The 17,647-nt window shown below is 47.3% G+C and overlaps 1 protein-coding gene across 1 annotated transcript in view; it reads left to right on the top strand.

Annotated features, from left to right (window-relative positions):
• The first annotated feature begins 7,666 nt into the window (after positions 1-7,666).
• Positions 7,667-17,647, top strand: part of CHSY1 (chondroitin sulfate synthase 1) — a 78,181-nt gene continuing 68,200 nt past the window's right edge. Inside the window, exon 1 of the mRNA XM_080394978.1 lies at positions 7,667-8,591. Within this exon, the coding sequence (XP_080251104.1) occupies positions 8,329-8,591 (263 nt within the window). The 5' untranslated portion in view covers positions 7,667-8,328. The remainder of the gene's footprint in view (positions 8,592-17,647) is intronic.

Below are 17,647 nucleotides of genomic sequence, written 5' to 3'. Positions count from 1 at the left end.
CCAGGCTACCTGATAAAGAGTGAAATAGTTGCTGTCAGCTTTACAAGTTGTTCCTGTGTCTGATTACTGTTACTGAGCTTGTATATAGGCGTTAAAGTATGTATCAGTGTTTCATTCGCATAGCTTAGAGCTGCTTGAACACTTGTTTCTAAATACTTAAGCTTGGAATATTTGTGTTTGTCAGTACGTATGAGTGCCAACTTTGAATATATTGTATACATATATATATATCTCCTGCTCTACATGTCAGGTGATCTGTGATTTTTTTCTTGACTATAAAAGTAACAGGACTGTGTTACTAGTGAGTTTTAAAGTTGCCAGCTAATAGAAAGGTGAAGAACCTTTTGAAGTGTGCGTTCAAGTGTTTGTAGGAGATGAAGTGAGAAGGCTATTAATGTTCCTATGGAAACTAGTTGTCATTTCCTGGCTTCTGTGTGGTTTGGTATGTAAACTTATATTTCCATTGTTGTAACATAGACCAGTGTATGTAACTTCAGGTTTTATTCTTTAACAAGGAAAAAAACTAAAATAGAAGTGGGGAAGGATATTTTCAAGATCTGAAGGTTCTTCATCAGTAAAGAGAACTAAGCTGTTATCTTACTCATGCCTCTGGGGAACATTTTCCCCTTGTGTTGGGGAAACAAGCAACAGACTGAGGTGTTGTCTTCAGAAAAACAGCTGGGGGAGGTGGTTGTCTTCAAGAAGCAGAATTCTTTGTGTTGATAAAATGGTAAGGATGGGTTGATTTAATTCAGTAAAAACATTTTAAGAAATAAATAAGCAGGTCTGAACTGAACATATGCTAATTTTTCTCTGTGTCTCAAGACTTGCTTCTGGCTGGGACTGGGGATGTGGACTTTTGCCCAATTCTAAGATTTATTAAGACTTATCCAGTAAGAATCTTTTACATGTTTCTGGAAACTTCAGGCTTCTTTCTTCGTTAGTTTTTTTTTTTTATTTTAATCCTCAAGTTCTTAGGATTTTCTTGATCAGATACTTCTAAGCTGTTGAACAAGGTGGGAGGAAGAACCTCACTTTGTAAAACTGCTCTTTTGGCTCACAACCTGCACAAGCAGATGGAAGGGTTTTTCCTCTGACTTCAAATAGAAAGCTCTGCCTTGACCACAAACAGGTATGGAAAGGTGGTTGCTTGTTGCTTTATAGCTTAAAAGTGAAGCATACAGAAGGCATTAGGTAAAAGTGAACTATGTAATGAAACCATTGTTTGTACTTTGGTATGAATTCCCAAGAACTTGAATTATGAAAGATCATATAAAAAGCCTTCAGGAGATATTCCCCCACCACCACCACACACACATTTAGAGCAGTTACGCAAGAAGCCTCTTACTGATGCAGATGTTCTGGAAATATCTTTATCTGGAAGAGACTCGCTAACAAACTTAGAGTTAATGCAGTGCTGTTAATCTGCTATATAATATTACTTAACCACTGAAAAGTAAAATATTTTGGATATTGAAAAATCTGAAGTTAAGGAAGTGTTCAGAGGCACAAAAAAATCCTGAAAATGTTAGTTGCTAAAGAAATGCAGCTAAGTATTTTTCATTGTCTTTTGGATGAGTATATGCTGGAGGAACAAAGTTTTTTGTTTTCTTTAAATTGGACTGGCGTTAAAACTGAACAGAAAAACATGTTATCACCTATAAAATATATTTGGTTTTATTTATGCCTTTCAAAAACACTGCAATGAAGGAAAGCTTTTAAGAGTGATATCGCATATGTATTTTTTTTTTTTAATATGTTTCTTATACTGGAAACTTAATAACAAAGACCAGAAGATGGACTTGGGAGAGTGAGGACAAGCAGAGAATCTATCAGTAGAGCTGTTCTTGGGTGTTCCAGAATTACCTGTGTGTTAATCAAAGATCACTATGAATGAAAATTATAATTGCACCCACGTCTGCAAGGACCTACTTTCCTAGCAGACACCGAATGCAGGTGTGAACTGTTAGTACTAAAAAATTTAATCTGTGTTTTGTATGGTTCTACACTATTTTTACTTGAGGAATTAGGCCGTTCTGCAGTTGCTCTGTGCCCAGTCTGGTTTCCTTCTGACTGTGCTGATACTCAGCTCAGGTGTTTCGACTGGGAAGTTTTTCCTGAGTTTTCTTTTTCCCCTCCCTAGGAAGATGACTAAAGGGAGCATTAGCATTCAGAGAGCTCTCTGAATGAGGATGGCATCTAGCATGGCAGCGTCCTGTACATGTTACCAGCAGCAGTATAGTTCATGGCTGCATTTAAACCATTTAATGCTGTCCTTTATGCCTCCTGCGCTCAACGAGGCAGTTCCCATCTCCGGTGGTTGTGTTTTTTCAAGCCTGGCTGCACATCAGCACACATCTCTGCATCAGATCAGATCCACCCTTTGGATGATTTTTGCCCTTGTATAGACTAAAAAGTGACACCTTTTCAGGGATCAGGTTAGCCAAGAGTGGGGCACAGCATGTTTCTGTCCACACTATTGTGAACACAGAAACTATTTAATTTCCAAGTATAGAAAAAGTTGGTCCAGACTTGGATGGGCTGAAGACTTGGGATTTATATTCTTCCCGCCCCCCCCCCCCCCTTTATTTTTTTTTTTGGAATGAAAGCTTAGCTTTGGAACAGCTCTACAGCCACAAAGGAAAAGCATACGGCTGCTGGCTGGGTGGTGTCCTGGCCCGATTGCACAGTTGTAGCTGATTTGTGTGAGCTTCCAAGCCAGCTGTTCCAGGGCTGACACACACCCTGCCCATATTCCTAGCTCCAGAGCCAGTGACTTCAAAACTTCCATCAGTTTTTATGAAGCAACCAATGGCCGCAAAGGAATAGGTCTCCTCAGCTCAGTTTCGGTTGTGAATATACAAATGTTCGTTGCAGATTTCTGTTGGTAAGGGGCTGGCAGGTGTGCAGCCACTGCTGTGATGTACGTTTTTTTTCTTTTTTTTTTTTTTCTGTGATCATTTGTATTTTGAAATGCATACCTGCTAAAAAGCACTTTCAGCATGGAGCAAGATCTCCACTGATAAAATAATAATTTCATTCCTTCCTCTGTGTCGCCATAGTTTACTAATCAAGATTCTTTCTGTGCGCCACTTACCGAGATCAGCTTCAGAGCTGGTACTGTGGGTAACATTAATGTGGGGAGGGCAAGGAAAAGAACTTGGAAAATTCTTTTTAAAGAGAGTGGAGGGAAAATGGATGTACTGAAATACCTGGCCTTTCAATCTAGTTCTAGTGCTCTGTTGTGTGCCCCCAAATGGGGAGTTACTGTTAGGCTGGCCTGCAAGAGGCGCTTTCCAAAAAAAACCGGACCCAGAGCTGGGTCCCAAAGCGTTGTTACTTTATCATATGCTGAAGGGGTGATGTTCCCTGTAAATTTGACTTGCTGCTTACACGCTGTACTTGCCACTCCGTTAGCTGTCCTGCTGCTTAGGTATCAGTATCAGCATACCCAAGACTTGCTTTTAAAACACACGGTCTAGACTTTTTCAGTGGTTTGTTGACTCGGGTTTGGCGGTGATGTCTTAAAAACACATCGCCTTCCCCTCCGCGATGCAAAGCTGAAACGCCTTGCTGCGGCGGCTGCCGCCAGCCGGCCGGTGGGGACGCGGGGGGGGCTTGGGCAGGCAGCTGGGGAGTGTGTGTGTGTGTGGGGGGGGGGGGGGGGGGGGGGGCAGGGGGTGCCCCCCGCCTCCCCCAGCCCGACCCGCAGCAGGACGGGACTGGCTGGGGACAGAGGCGAGCCGGGCAGCCCGCTGCACTGCGGGGCCGCGCCGTGCGATGGCAATGTTGGCCCGGCTTTCGGGCCAGGAGCGACCGGTGACATTTCGGGTTTGTCCCTTGAACGGGCATCTGCTGAGTGATTCAGCTGAGAGGAAAGGTTGTGACTGGTCCGTGGCAGGACCAGAAGAGGATGGGGAGGGGGGGGGAAGAAAAAAATAAACAAAAAAACCCCAGTGGGTGCTGGAGCTGCGGAAGGAGTTTCTGCATCATTTGGGAAAATGCAACGGCGCTGGAAATACTGTGACAGACACAAATGCTGCTGGTTGCCCAGCTAGATTTTTTCCACCGTGAGTCTGTTACCTTGAGTACATGAAGTATGCTCATTTTCCAGTGCCTGGGTAGTTTTTAAAGTATCAGTTTAAGTACTGGAACATTCATAATTAAAGTTTCCGGAGCACTTGGGAAGTAGTTCACTTCTTTAACTATTATTTTAAAATATGGTAAAGAATATATATTGTAGAAGATGCATCCTGTATTAGAGTGGGCTCATCAATGTGGAAAAATTGGAGGTCAAAACAGATAGGAAAAAGTAGTGGTTATATTGTGAGATGGTCCCTCTTTCTTCTATAAAGTCTCATCTCCTACGTGGAAGAAACTTTTTTTCTTTTAGTATTAAGCTTCTTTATTCCAAAAGGATGACATCTATTCTGTATGCACAAAAACAGCTCGCCACTTCAAGGACTTGGCTTTTTCATCTTTTAAAAATAGGATTACCGTTTTGTTAATCTGATTACGAACCTAAACTGTGTGGGCCTGTCAAGTGGGCTCTTGCCGGCTGGTCTGGGTGCTAATCTCACTGGAGTGAGTGGGATGGGAGCACGGAGACGGAGCACACATGACGTGCATCCTCTTCTGATTTTGGAGAGCCCTCAGAACATTTCCTCATGCATTCCCACACAGAATAGAAAACATGCTGCATAAAAATGTGTTTATGCTTGTGTGCAGTGTTATATGAGAAAAACACCGTGCCTTTTCATGCATAGTAGCTGTAATATATAGTGTCAACTATGTATTGAGACTAAGAGCTGTATTAATAGGGGAAGGCACTTAAATGTGATTATGCAGTGCGACCTTTCTCTGCCAACCAGATTAAAAACATACTCTAGGCAGGTAATGGCAGGGTTATAATTCAGCTGGAAGAACTAAGCTATGCTCTTCAAGTTTTCCCTTGATCTTCCTTTTTTTTTTCTCTCCTTTTTTTCCTATAGTGGAAACAGCGGCTGCTCTATGCAAGAACAGGGGAGGGGGCAGAAGCAGTAAAAGTGGCATTTGCCCACCTAACATTTTTGAACGTGAGTTTGGTGCAATAAATGAAATAAAGCGAGGCATTTTGATGTGCTCAGGGAGGATGTGTGAGCATCACAGCATTCCCAGGTGCTACCCCCTCTTTACAGCTGGATGTTGGTGGTGGACCACAGCCGGTGGTGTGATCTCACACAGCAGCAGTGTGAACTCCAAGTGTGCCTCCTCTCTGGGTTTAATCTTGGCACCAAGAAAGCACCCCTTCCTTCTCCTGCCCCTTCCCCAAGTGCCCTCTGCTCACCCCCTGCATGTGGCGAGGTCCAGGACTGTAATTTCTCTGGAGGCTGGGGGAGGTGGGAACGTGCCAAAAGAGAACTTGGGGCAGAGGAGATCTAACACGGGACTGTACTGCTCTGCTTCATCGTTTCCATGTGTGCTGAAGTTGCACGAAGTTTTCAATTCTGATGACTAACTACTTTTGTTCATGGGAAGAAGCCAAGTGACAGCTCCTCAGCCCCAACCCTTCTCTTTTTTATTGCCTTTTAACCACGCTAGCTCTGCCTTTTCCTGTAATTCATAGGCCACAGTGGCTTTCCCTTGAATCAGGAGGTTTTTTACTGCTGATTTGGAGCACACCGAGAGTAATCCCATTCCTGTTCGTGGACCTGCCACATCTGCCTCTCTTGGAAAGGAGTGGCCATACTTTTTATTTTAGCTTGAATCCTGTATTTCAGGACCTGATGATCAGGCTTGTGGGGAAGGAGGGGAAGAAGCAGTGTTTGATGAGGTTCCTTTTGAAGAGGCTTTTGAAAGTGGGGTAAATGATCCACATGTGCAGAGCGGCACAGGCTGAGGATAACCCCAGGCTTTGCAGAAAGGGATCAGGGCACCAGTAGTTAGAAATAATAGCGAAGAATTGTAAATCCTGGGAAGCAGAAAGGAATTATGGGGTGGGGGGTGGGGGTGGGGGTGTGTGGAGAAGGGAGGATTTCCCCATATGGAAGGGATGGAAAGGACAGATAGGAGAAAAGGTTTTCTTGGTATAAATAGGGGTTTGGGGTTATTTTAGTAGGAAAGAACTGAGGTGAATCTTGCATCCCATTCCCTGTTCCCTGGAGGAAGGTCCCAGAAACGCAAGGGGCACAGCCCTGGGTCTGCCCGGTGCGTGTCTCGGGGGGAACACCTCCACGCCTTGTGCATTGGCAGCCTTTGAGGAGCCCTTTGGGTTCATCAACCTCTTCTCCGCCTGGTAGCACACGTGAAGCTGTTGGGAAGCTGTTAACATTGATTAAACCCAAGCTAGTGCTGTGTTTGTAGCCCTTCCCTGGTGTTTTGCAGCTCTCAAAGGCATGCGGCCTCAGCCTCAGAAACTCTTCTTGCCTTCCAGCTGGCTTCTGCGGAGTGATGGATGGTGCTCCTGTACTTCCCTGGCGTTACCTGCCTTCCATCTGTTCCATCTTGGACTTTTTCTTCCTTTTCCTGTCTTTCACCATTTAGTTCTTACATTCCCCTTCCTGCAAATATACATCTCACTGCTCCTGTGTTCTGCCTGTGGGCAACTGAAAGCAGAACTCCCGCTTTTCTTTCCTGTTAATTACTTGTATTTCTTCTCTAGTTTCTATTTATATTTAATCTTATTTTTGTTTAATACCAGAAATTGTGTTGGCGTTTCCCCTGTTATTTGTTGCTCCTGATATCATGAGAGTTCATTGGTGCTGACCTCTGTATGAGGATTGCACCATCACAAGAGCAATACAACCCCCACAAAAGCATTGTTTTCAAGACATATCACAGAGTTCATCAGATAAGCAGATCCTGGTATTACCTGCTAGTGCCCAGAGGCGTGACAGTTAATTATGGTACAAGGATGTAAAAATCTCTCACGTATGCCTCTTTTTGGCTTATTAATATACACCATTGATTTGGTACAGTTTTGATTTGGTACTCTTTTGCAACGGTTTTTGCTCAAGAGCAGGCTGCTGTTATGCTGAGGCTTTCTTCTTCTCAGTTTGTCGTGGATGACACCACAATATAAATAAATTTTAAAATGGGAAAGACTGGCAGTTGGAGATGCCAAAGTGCATAGGAAAAGCAAGAAAGCGCCACGATAAGCAGGAGGTCAGCAGGTTGCACTAGATATGTTTCTTCTGTAAAGACTGGAGGCTTTTTTTCCTCCAAGATGTCAGGGGTTTTGGGGCTGCAGTGTTTGAAGCTGAAGCACTCTGTAGATGAAACGTGCTGGAGAGTTAGTGCAGACAAAGAAAAAAGCAATCTTCACCTGCTACAGCTAACAACTTATTCACTCCTTTGAGCAGTCATCATAGCCTCTGGATGGAAATAGACTGACCTATTTCTGGTCGGTTTAATTAGCAAGATGGGGAAAAAGCTGCCTGTGCTTTCGCTCCCCTTGGCACCAGCGTACACGCTGCATGAACGCACCAGCGCCAGGTGAAACCAGGACTGGGGGCCCACTCCTGACCCCTGTGACCCTCCGGCCCTGCACGCACCATGGGCTGCAGCGGGATGGTCCAAGGCCTGGGCTGTAGGGTCCGGCAGTGCAGGGCTGGGGAGCTGCGTCCCTGCCTGCAGAGACTCGGCATGAGCTGTGCTGGGTCTCTGCGGGGATGGGTGATGGACCTCTGCTGCTGGGCACTGGTAGCTGGTGCCCGGCCTGTGTCGGGGAACTGGTCTCCCAGTGCCTCCCCATCCCGGTCCGAAGGGTCTAACTGGAGTCCCAGTGCTGGTCCCTGTGCCAGGGTTCTGTCCTGGGGTCTTGGTGCAGGGCGCTGGGCTGGGGTCCCTGCCCTGAGATGACACCCAGGGTCTCAGTCCCTGTGCCAGGAGCACCCACGCTCGCCCGGGCTCCTGTCCCAGCCTCTCGGTCTGGGCAGCAGGGCCGTGGTTCTGGGGTCCCCGGGTGGGGTGCTATCCCAGGGTCCCCGTCCCCTGCTGCTCCCGGGGCCGGTCCCTGCCCCGGGGGTCTCGGTCCCCCTCCCCGCCCCAGGCCCCCTGTCCCGGTGCGGGCCGGGGGCGGTCCCGGCCTTTCCCGCCGCGGGGTCTCCTCCGCCGCGGCCCCACCGCCACGGCCGGGCGGGGCCACGGGCCGCACACGGCGCCTGTGCCGAGGGGCAGGGCCGGGGAGGCGGGCGGCCCCTTCCCCTCCCTCCCCTCCGCTTCCCGTCCCTGCCCCTTCCCCCATGGCGGCGCTGGGCGACTCGGCGCGGCTGGCGGCGGCGGCGCAGCGCGGGGCGGCGGCGCTGTGAGGAGCCGCGCGGGGCCTGCGCGGCGCGGCGCCGGGCGGGCATGGCGGGCCGCGGCCGCCGCGCCTGGCTCAGCGTCCTGCTGGGGCTGGTGCTGGGCTTCGTGCTCGCATCGCGCCTCGTCCTGCCCCGCGCCTCCGAGCTGGCGGCGGCGGCGCGGCCCCACCGAGCCCGCCCGCAGGGCTGCCGCCCGCCGCCCGCCGCCGCCCCGCCGCGCCGCCCCGGCCCGCCGGCCCAGAGCTTTCTCTTCGTGGGGGTCATGACGGCGCAGAAGTACCTGCGGAGCCGCGCCGTGGCTGCCCACCGGTGAGCGGGCGCGGGGGGGGCGGCTCCGCTCGGCTGCCTGGGGCTGCCGGGCTGGGGGCGGGCGAGCGCGGGGCGGGCCGGCCCTGAGGAGCGCCTGAGGGAAGAGCCGCCGGGCGGGGGTCTCCTGCGGCCGGGCCCTCAGGGCCGGGGTCCCCCCGCCGGCCCGGGGGCCGCTGCCCTTCCCGGGGCAGGTGCGAGCGAGCCGGAGGGGTCCCTGCGGGCGCGCTCAGGCCCGGCTCCCCTCGCCTCAGCCCGGGCACTCACCGGGCGGCCGGGCCGGGCTGTGGGGTGAGGGAGGCAGGTGCCCCCGCTCTCACTGCCGCCGGGGCGGGTCAGGGGCGGCGTGCGGGGCCTGGCTCAGCCGGGGGCTGGCAGAGGAGCCAGCGGTCCTGGCAGCCCCGCCGTAGTGAGGGGGCACCTACTGCCCATCACGGGGGAGACGTGGTCGCCAAAGCGCTTCCCTCACTGCCTGTGCCCTGGGCACGGCTGTGTCACGCCGGTGCAGCCCTCAGCTGCCGCTTCAGGAGGGAGAAGCCGGCGGCCTGAGCATAACAATAACCATAAACTTTGGAGACCACTGTCACCCCATGGATAGGGTCAGAAAAGACCACTGCGCCAAGCCGAGAGGGTGTGCTTAGGAACGAGACTCAGAAAACACATCTGGGAACAAAGAGTAAAATCCATCTCTGTTTGCCGCAGCTGCCGCTGAGGCTGGAGCAGGTAGCTAAACTGCTCGAATGGGGAAAGTCAGCCTGGGTGAAACGCTGGCGGCTTCGGCGAGTGAAGCTAGCGCAGGAACCGGAGTCTCGGAGCCATGTGTTCATTACCTGAGTGCGCCTGGTTTTGGAGCGGGGATGATGGTTGTGCTTTGCACCGCCTGCCGTCGCCCGTGGCGTGCTCTCCAGCTGTAGCTGGGTATGGCCATGAGTGCTGTGTGCTAACGGGAGTCCTGTCCAAAGCCTCGGCAGCATCGGAATAATCATATCTTCTGTGAGAGATGTGTCTCTGGCTTTGGTGAAACTCTGCGCTGCTGAAATGTGCTTATTGCTTTGGTGTTTGCACTGCCAGGCCGTGCTGGGAGGCTGTGCAGGAAGCCTGCTTGGGAAATCTGAAAGAGTTCAGAGCTAAAATGTCAGCTTGGGTATATACCCCGACTAGGATTGAGCACTGCCATCAGAGGAGTAGCCAGGAGCGCTCTGGGGCAGATTTTGTTCTAGTAAAACATCGCTTTTAGTCTTGTGCTAGAACAAACCCTTCTCTGCCTCCTGCTGGCCCAGGTTGAAAAGCACTTGGCCCTATTGCCCAGTAAGAACAGGATGGCAAGACCCGTGTATGATGGACCATCTCCCCCTTCCTCCTCCCCCGGCCAGCTGTGGTTTGGGGAAAGGGTAGCTCTCTTTATATCGGCATCAAATGCAGTAAAATTGCTTAATTTGGGCAATCTGAAGCATGTTATCCACCAGCGATGGTTTTAATAGAAACATAATGCCTTCTTTCAGCAGTAGACTTGTAATTAAGTTACAGAGAGTGCATGATTGATGCTTTGAAATGGGTGAAAGAATGTGTTTCTTCAGGGTTATGTATTTTTCACTATGTGGGATGGAGCATTTTGGATTGCAAATCTCATGAGCCATGTAATTTACATTTACATACAGAAAGGCTGGAGTCGCGTTGGGACATCACGTAACAGGTTTTGTGCAGAGTAGTTTGTCTAGCATCCGTCAGATTTTGCGTCAGGAATTCAAGAAAGGGAAATTTATCACAGTACTGTCCAGAATGGGTGTTAGTTGTGAAGCATTTCACTTTGCTGATGTGGCTGAAGGATTCTTGTCCTTGGCTTTGCCCGTGCTTGCTGAATGGTCCTGTGCTGTGGGAGAGCTGGCTTTACAGAACCAGATCTGTGACATCTACTCGCACAAAAAACCAGCTAAAGATGCAACTTAACAAATCCAGCTAATGGAATTGGGCTCCTTCAGTCCTCAGAAGGAGATCCGAGTATGGCTTTTTACTGCACTGCTGTTTTGGTTTAACCTCTGGAGATGATGCCTGCTCTCGTAAGGGACAAATATAAAGAGACCTCTTAACGTTGTGGTAGGGCTAAATGCATTTTTCTCATCTCCTTTGGTAAATGAAATGAGCCTAATGTCCTGGTGATGTGAGGGAAGGTGGGGAGGAGGGAAGAGGAAGACAAACCTGAAATCTTAAAGGGCTTTTGATTGCCACGAAGTACTCAGGCAGACAATTGCTGGGATTACTACATTGACAAAGCATCCTGGTGAGCTGAATCGCTGGCACAGCGAGTGAAATGGGAAGCTGCTAGCAAGGCATTCCCGGGGTGGCAGCGTGTGCAGAGCCTTGATACCACGCTAGCCAGAGCACTGAAAGGAATTAGGGATTCAGAGGCTGAATACCTCCAAATTGCTGTGGCTCAAAGGCCATTTACAGACACAGCCAAAAGGGACCGGAGCGGAAAGCATTTGCTGATCCTTGCTGCTGTGAATCTAGATAGGGTCTAACAAGAGGGGAAGCAATCCACTTCCTGAACATCAATCATGAGCAAAATGACCACTGCAAGGCAAAACAGGCCTGCTGGATTTTCAGGAGATGCCGGCTCTTTGAAACAGTTGTGCTTTTGTAGTCTGGGAGGCAGAGAATAAGCTTTAGATCTACTAGTTTTCGCAGGGCAGATTTGTAGGTTCAGCAGTTATTGCATCTGACAGCCAGGTTAGCAGAGCTTCCCTTCCAGGAGGCCAGTGAAGTGCAGCAGCAGAAACTGCGGTGTCACATCAAAGGACAAGAAACAGTCAGGAAAAGAGCCGTTCAGGAAGGAGTTAAGGTATGGCTGGGGTTCAGGGAAAGTGCAACAGCATGTGCTAATGGTTTTGCAGTTGAGGGGAGTTGTCCTAGAAGAGCTGCAGGAAGGAGAGGATGGGAAAAAGCAGTCTCCCAGAAGATTTAAGTCTGCTGTCTCAGGAACAGAAATATCAGGCAGTTAACCTTTTTTTTTTTTTTTTTTTTTTTTTTTTTTTTTGCATAGCAACTAGATTTCCTGGGAAACATGGCAGGAGACTAGTGTGAATGCAGCTAATGGCAAGATGTCAGAGGTTGGCCTTTGGCAGTATCTCTGCAGGCACACAGCCGCAGCACTTCTCAGTTTGGGACAGTCTCCACGGCACCTTGAAGTGCCATGAGGCCACACGCACGAGGACATCAAACGATGCTGGGGCTTGTGCTAAGCTGTCCCATTCTTGCAGCAGAAGGATACCCTTTGGGAGGCTGCATTTCAAACATGCTGCCACACGGTTTGCGGTGGCTCAGAGGGAACAGACTGCACTGGAATCTAAACACCTGAGTGCTTGGAAAAGCTTAAGTGAAAGGCAGCCAGTAGGATTTGGGGTTTAAAGGAGTTTGTATTATCTGTCTAAGCCTGCACAGGCTGCTGCAGAAGTGTAATACAAAACATATTTTTCTGCTTATTTTAAATTCAGAGCCTGGGTCAAAGCTGTTGGGTGTTAGGTGGTTTTGGGCCTTTCTGGTTGCTAGTGAGGTAAGATGATGGCAGGACAAGGTCATGTAAGGTGAGTTTGAACATCGTGACAGCACAATACATGTTTTGCTTAATGTATCAATTGTACTGCAGTATTGAAATAGTGAGAACTCAATGTGTCCTGCTCTTGTATCCTCTAGCAGAGCTATGACATACCTGGGCTTTCCAAGCGGGAAGCGTTTACCTAAAATTTGCAAGAATGTTTAAGGAACAGGAGGAAACAAATACAGTGAGAGCAACCAGCGTGGATGCATGGGGGATAAGGGGAAACAAAGTTGCCTACATACCCCAAAATAACCATGTGGCTCAAAGCTCTGGGACACTTGGGCTTTGGTCTTAGTCTGACCCACTGAGTATTGGTGTGCCTACAGATGATGGATTGGTTTCTGTCCCTGTTTCCACAAGGAAGGTGGATGGATATGTGGACAGAAAACTGCCATCCTTTTAAATTGCAGGAGTTTGATTCAAAGGGTTGGACTCAATGATCTTCGTGGATCCCTTCCAACTTGACATTCTATGACTCTAAAGAGCTGTGGAAGCTGCTTGGGTTTGCTGTTAAAGCTAGATACCAAGCTGTCCTGTAAAAAATAGAAAGGAACTCTCCCTCAAAATCTGAGTTCTGTAATGCAGATCTTAACTGACAAGCCCTTTTAGACCTATTTGTAAGTTTTAAGAAACAGCTTGTTTTTCTCACCTTTTGTAACAGTCATCTGCAGTACCATGTGCACTAGCAGTGTGTGGTTTCCATGCTCAGTCCTGGCTAAGCTGTGGTTCATTGCTTCCCCTGTAGCAAGCATTGCTGGAAAGATGGGACCTTGAGGAACAGTTATATAAAACTAGACATAATTCAACATGAAATTTAGCTGAACCATGTATTCAAGAAATCAGTCTTTTTTTGTTCGTTAACTCACTGAGTTCTTCACAAATTATGATTTTATTCAGCATAATTATACAAGATGACTATTTCTCAAAACTTTAAATGGTTTCTCTGATCCTCTCAAAGTGAGGTTCCCAAGTTGCAGACAAAAAACAAATAGATTTTTTTGTAATCGTCTCCAGTTTGGGTCTCTACAAAGGGAGCACTGTCTGCATAAGACCATTGACTATGCTTCTGCTGAGTCTGCAGAGCTTATAACAAAGCAAGGTAATACAAATAAATAATAAACACTGGGAACTGAAGGTAAAATATTCCAGATCTCTGCTCCTCCTGCTCCAGGCTATGCTTTTGAAAGTTCTTTTTAAATAAAGAAATGATTTGTGACAACATTTGGTGACTATAGTAGTGGTCACTTTTTAGAAAATACTGGGGTTTTTTAGCATTCTGTTTGTGCACACATTTTTCTGCATTGCATGAATACCTGTACCAGCTGTGACAAAATCTTTGCACCTAGTTTCCCTGTGACTTGCTCAGATTAGGGTACTCATAGGATATCCAGTGTGCAAAACCAGTTAAGAGATGGTAAAATCGAGTTGGTAGCCACCAATACTGGAACATTACTTGGACTAATGTCCTCTGCTATGAGGTTTCTTCCAAGGAAGCGTTACTGAATTTTTCTATGTTTGTGTTTGTTTAAATTGCTCTTTGATTCCCTTGTCAACACTAGCTTCTGGTTTGTTGGAGTTATGTGCCCTGTGTGCTGAGAGAAACCAGGTCGCACAGCGTCGTGCATGTTTTCAGCGCTGCTCCTGGGGAAAGTAATAGAGAGCCTTGCTGTCCTGATTCATGCGCATCCTCCTGTTTAACTGAGCAGATTCAGATTACACAGAGGAGATAAGGCTGGGATCTGTCAGAGCAGTTCAGTTGCTGGGTTTTTAAATGACCAGTTCAGTACACGTATCGGTTGTACTCAGAACCTGATATTTCTCTCTGGACAGAGTCACGATGGCCTTAAGCTGCCTGAAGCCACCAGTGATCACTGCAGCGGAGGTGGTCTTTGCACATGTAGATACAACATTTCTGCCACCAGACTCCTGTGACTGCATTTCTAAATAGCTGAGGGTGATGGGGAGACCTTGTGGGCGGAAGGAGGGCATCAAGTTTTGCTAAAAAAAATATATATTTTTATTATTAATTAACAAGCATACAATTCATTTGCAGATACGATCTGCAAGTCTTATATTGGGGAAGTTTTGACCAGGAAAGCAATGTCAGCTGGTGGGGCCAGAGAAGCAGGAAGGTGTTGACACAAGAGCTCTGCCTAAGGATCTGGCGGGGTCAGGTTGCTGCCCATAACCTGAGAGCAGACATGGTAAACTGAACTGGAGGTGGGAGGACGGGCAAGAAATGTAGCTCTTAAAACACAATCTGGAAAATAGCTTGTGATTGAGCCAGGTCCAATTCTTCACAATGTCGGATAAAAAAGTTAATAGTAGCTTTGATCAGAATTCATCTCTGCATTTACCAGTCCTTAGTTCTGCTGATAGCTGGGGTCAGAAAAATGTCCTTACAGTTCATCTTACAATTTGTGGTTTGGCTTCTTTGGCTGAGTGCAGCAACATGTTTCCTGAGCTAAGTGTTCTTTCTGTATTCTCTCCCCCAAAAAGGGCCACATCCAGCAGCGGGCTGTGGCTCAGGCATAAGGAGCAGCACGTGGTGACTCCCATTGTTTCAGTCGCTGCCGAACAGCGCTTGCGTTGACACAGGCACACAGGCAATTTTTCGATGTGGGAGCATATTTCATCTGTCTGAGTTCGAACAAATGCTCAAAGCTACAGTCACAAATAACACGGCGAGTTGTCTCATCTAGAAATTGCGTTGTCGCAGGAAATGAACAAAGGCTTAGTCAAGCTGTGCTGAGGCATGGTTGACATGAGATCCCAAGGCTGAAGTAATGTGGTGCCAACCCAAGTCGCGTGCTGATCCTTGGGGTGTGGTTATTGTTAGGGTATGGTCTTTCTGTGTGCGTTGTGCTCCCCACATACGCACGAATATATGGGGAATATAAAACTTAAATATGGCCCTGTTCCAGGAAAAGATGGGGTCAAACTGGCTTTGAAGTGAGGGGTTTAGTGTAATGGGAAGACTGGGAATCAAGTTTGCCAGAGTTTACGGTTGTATGTGCATTTTGTTCCTTCTCCATTGAATGGGAAGTCTTCTCTTGACAATACTTAGGGGGTTCCTGAGGTTTAGGTACCTGGTTGGAGTGCAGGGAGTAAATTTAAGCTAGAAATCAACAGAAGGGGGGTGGTTTAAAAAAAATAAAGTGTTGAAGACTGCTCCTCAAGGGTCCAGAAAGGAGCTAAAGCTTGGAGTAATGGAAGACATCCTGCATTGTCCATAGATTGTAATCATTACAAAGGCAGATCTTTCCAGATATTGAGAGCAAGTCTGAAAATACATTTTTGCTTTTGAACCAAAAAAGCCAATAAGCAGAAAATTCCATAGGACTTTAGCTTATAACTTCATTTGGTGATTGTCTGGGAAGTGTCCTGTGTCCGCCTGCAGCTGCACTGGGAACTGGTCACAGTGGATAAGGTGAGATGGCATTTCTCCGTAGCTTCTTCTGCCTTATCTATGAGATTAAAATTTGAATGCCTCAAGCACTTCAATGGAGAAGCCTTTTAAACTTAGATTGGGAGTTGATATGGGAAGAGCAATTTACCATGTAGTCCTTTTGTTCGAGACCAGATGATTTGTATCTGGAGTGTGGGTGTCAGAAAATAAACAGCAGGACTTCCTTAATGGTTAGTGAAAGCTCAAAGTATGAGCGTGTCTCATTTTAAAACGGGCAGTTTTCAGTGCTTTAACAGGATGTGACTATATAATCAGTAGTACCGTGCATTATTTGCATCACTGATGATTAAAGGCTTCATCAACTCTGTTGTGAAATCAACAGGAATGTTTCCATTAGCTTTACTGTCCTCTTCGGGGAAGCTGGGATCTAAACTTTTCCTATGAAACACTACCCATGGCAGTAGGAAATCCAGAAGACAAAGCTCTTAAAGTAATTGGGCAACATTCATTAAACAAAGCTGAATTAGTGTGTAGCTGTTAAGGTGTTGAAGTTGATGTTTAATTAGTACTAATTAAATGCATTTGCATTTCCTGGTGGAACTTAAGGAATAATCTTCTGAAATATTTTTACATTTCAGACTTTGTATGGTAGCTACATCTGGAGATTGCAAATTTCAGATGGTCTGTACTGCCCAAAATCTGCTCTGCTTTTGGCAAGAAACCTGTGTTGAGAGGTATCTGGTAAAAGTGGCAGTGATGGATTGAGGGAATACTGTGTCCTTTACTTTGAGAGTTTTTTTACATTGAGCTTTGAGTGTAGGTTATATTCTGAGCATAGTCGCCAAACATAACTAGAACATATTCTCCCCCTATACAAACAGGGGCAAAACCTGTTGGTTTACCAATGGAAGTAGTTTTCTGTGAGCTCCTGTGAAGCATATGTGAGCTCTGCTTTTCCCCAGGTAGAATCTGAGAAAATGATACTGAAAGCTTAAAACTTATGATTTTTAGGGCAAGGCTGTACCAGTTACATGATTGAAAATCCTCCCTGGAGGAGGTTAAGTGTTCTGTAGTCTGCCTTGAGGAATCATCCTACATCTCTTCCTGCAGTATAAGTGACCCAGTTTGCCCACGCAGATGGGTTGGATTTGGCAGAGAGGAGCACGGAAGGTATGGAGCAGATGTCGTCGCTGTGCTGCTTCGCACAGAAAAGGCTCCTCTTTTGTGATGTTCCTTTCTACTAAAATGTGGTCTGAAGCATGCAGAAAGCTGCTGGAGGTGTGGGTGTTGGTAGCACCAGGTCATCTGTTGGGATTACATGATTTGCATGCATGGGGCTCCTTTCCCACTAGTCCTTTGCTGGTGCAGGCAGACCCATTTGAGGTTACCATTGCTATCATGCTCTGTGCTTCTTTGGCTGTTGCAAACAGGCAGGAGCATTTTATTTCTGTCAAAGCCCTGCATGCTTCTCCACATAGCATCTGGAGAAGTTGCTGTTTGGTTGGTTTCCCTAAGGATATTGATTCCTCACAAGTTTGTGCAAAATTTGCCTCTGTTTACTCTCTAGAGTCAGAACTTCAGAACGCTTTGAGCTGTTGGGGGACTTGGAGGGAATGGAAGGTGGATGTGATGCTGAATAACTTGCAGGGATGCTTTGGAGGCATTAAATCCAGTTGTATGTGAATTGTTTGCCCATTATGGCTCCTTTTGGCTTCGCTCTGTGTCTTGTAACCAACACCTATTAAACCATTACAGGGTGTGCTTAAGAAATCCTGCTTGCCACTAGTGAACTACTCTATTGAATTACCTTTTGATCAGATGGAGATGCAAAAATGATATTCAGATGCTTGTCATATCAGAACTTCTTGTGTGTTAACCAGTTGCTGTGGGTACCATGTGAATGTCCTTGTTTGCATGGAAAAAAATAACCCTTCAAGGTGTGTAAAAAGAAAATTTGTAAAGCAGATGAGGTGCATTTCCTTTGCGTGGTCTCTGGTAGCACACTCTGCCTGCCTTGGTTTACATACTTAATTAGTCCTTATTGTCTTTTTCAAT

Source organism: Falco punctatus, assembly GCF_963210335.1.
Source record: "Falco punctatus genome assembly, chromosome: 7".
Classification (NCBI taxonomy): Eukaryota; Metazoa; Chordata; class Aves; order Falconiformes; family Falconidae; genus Falco; species Falco punctatus.
The sequence above is the reverse complement of the archived record's forward strand: the minus strand, read 5'-3'. Positions and strand labels throughout refer to the sequence as shown.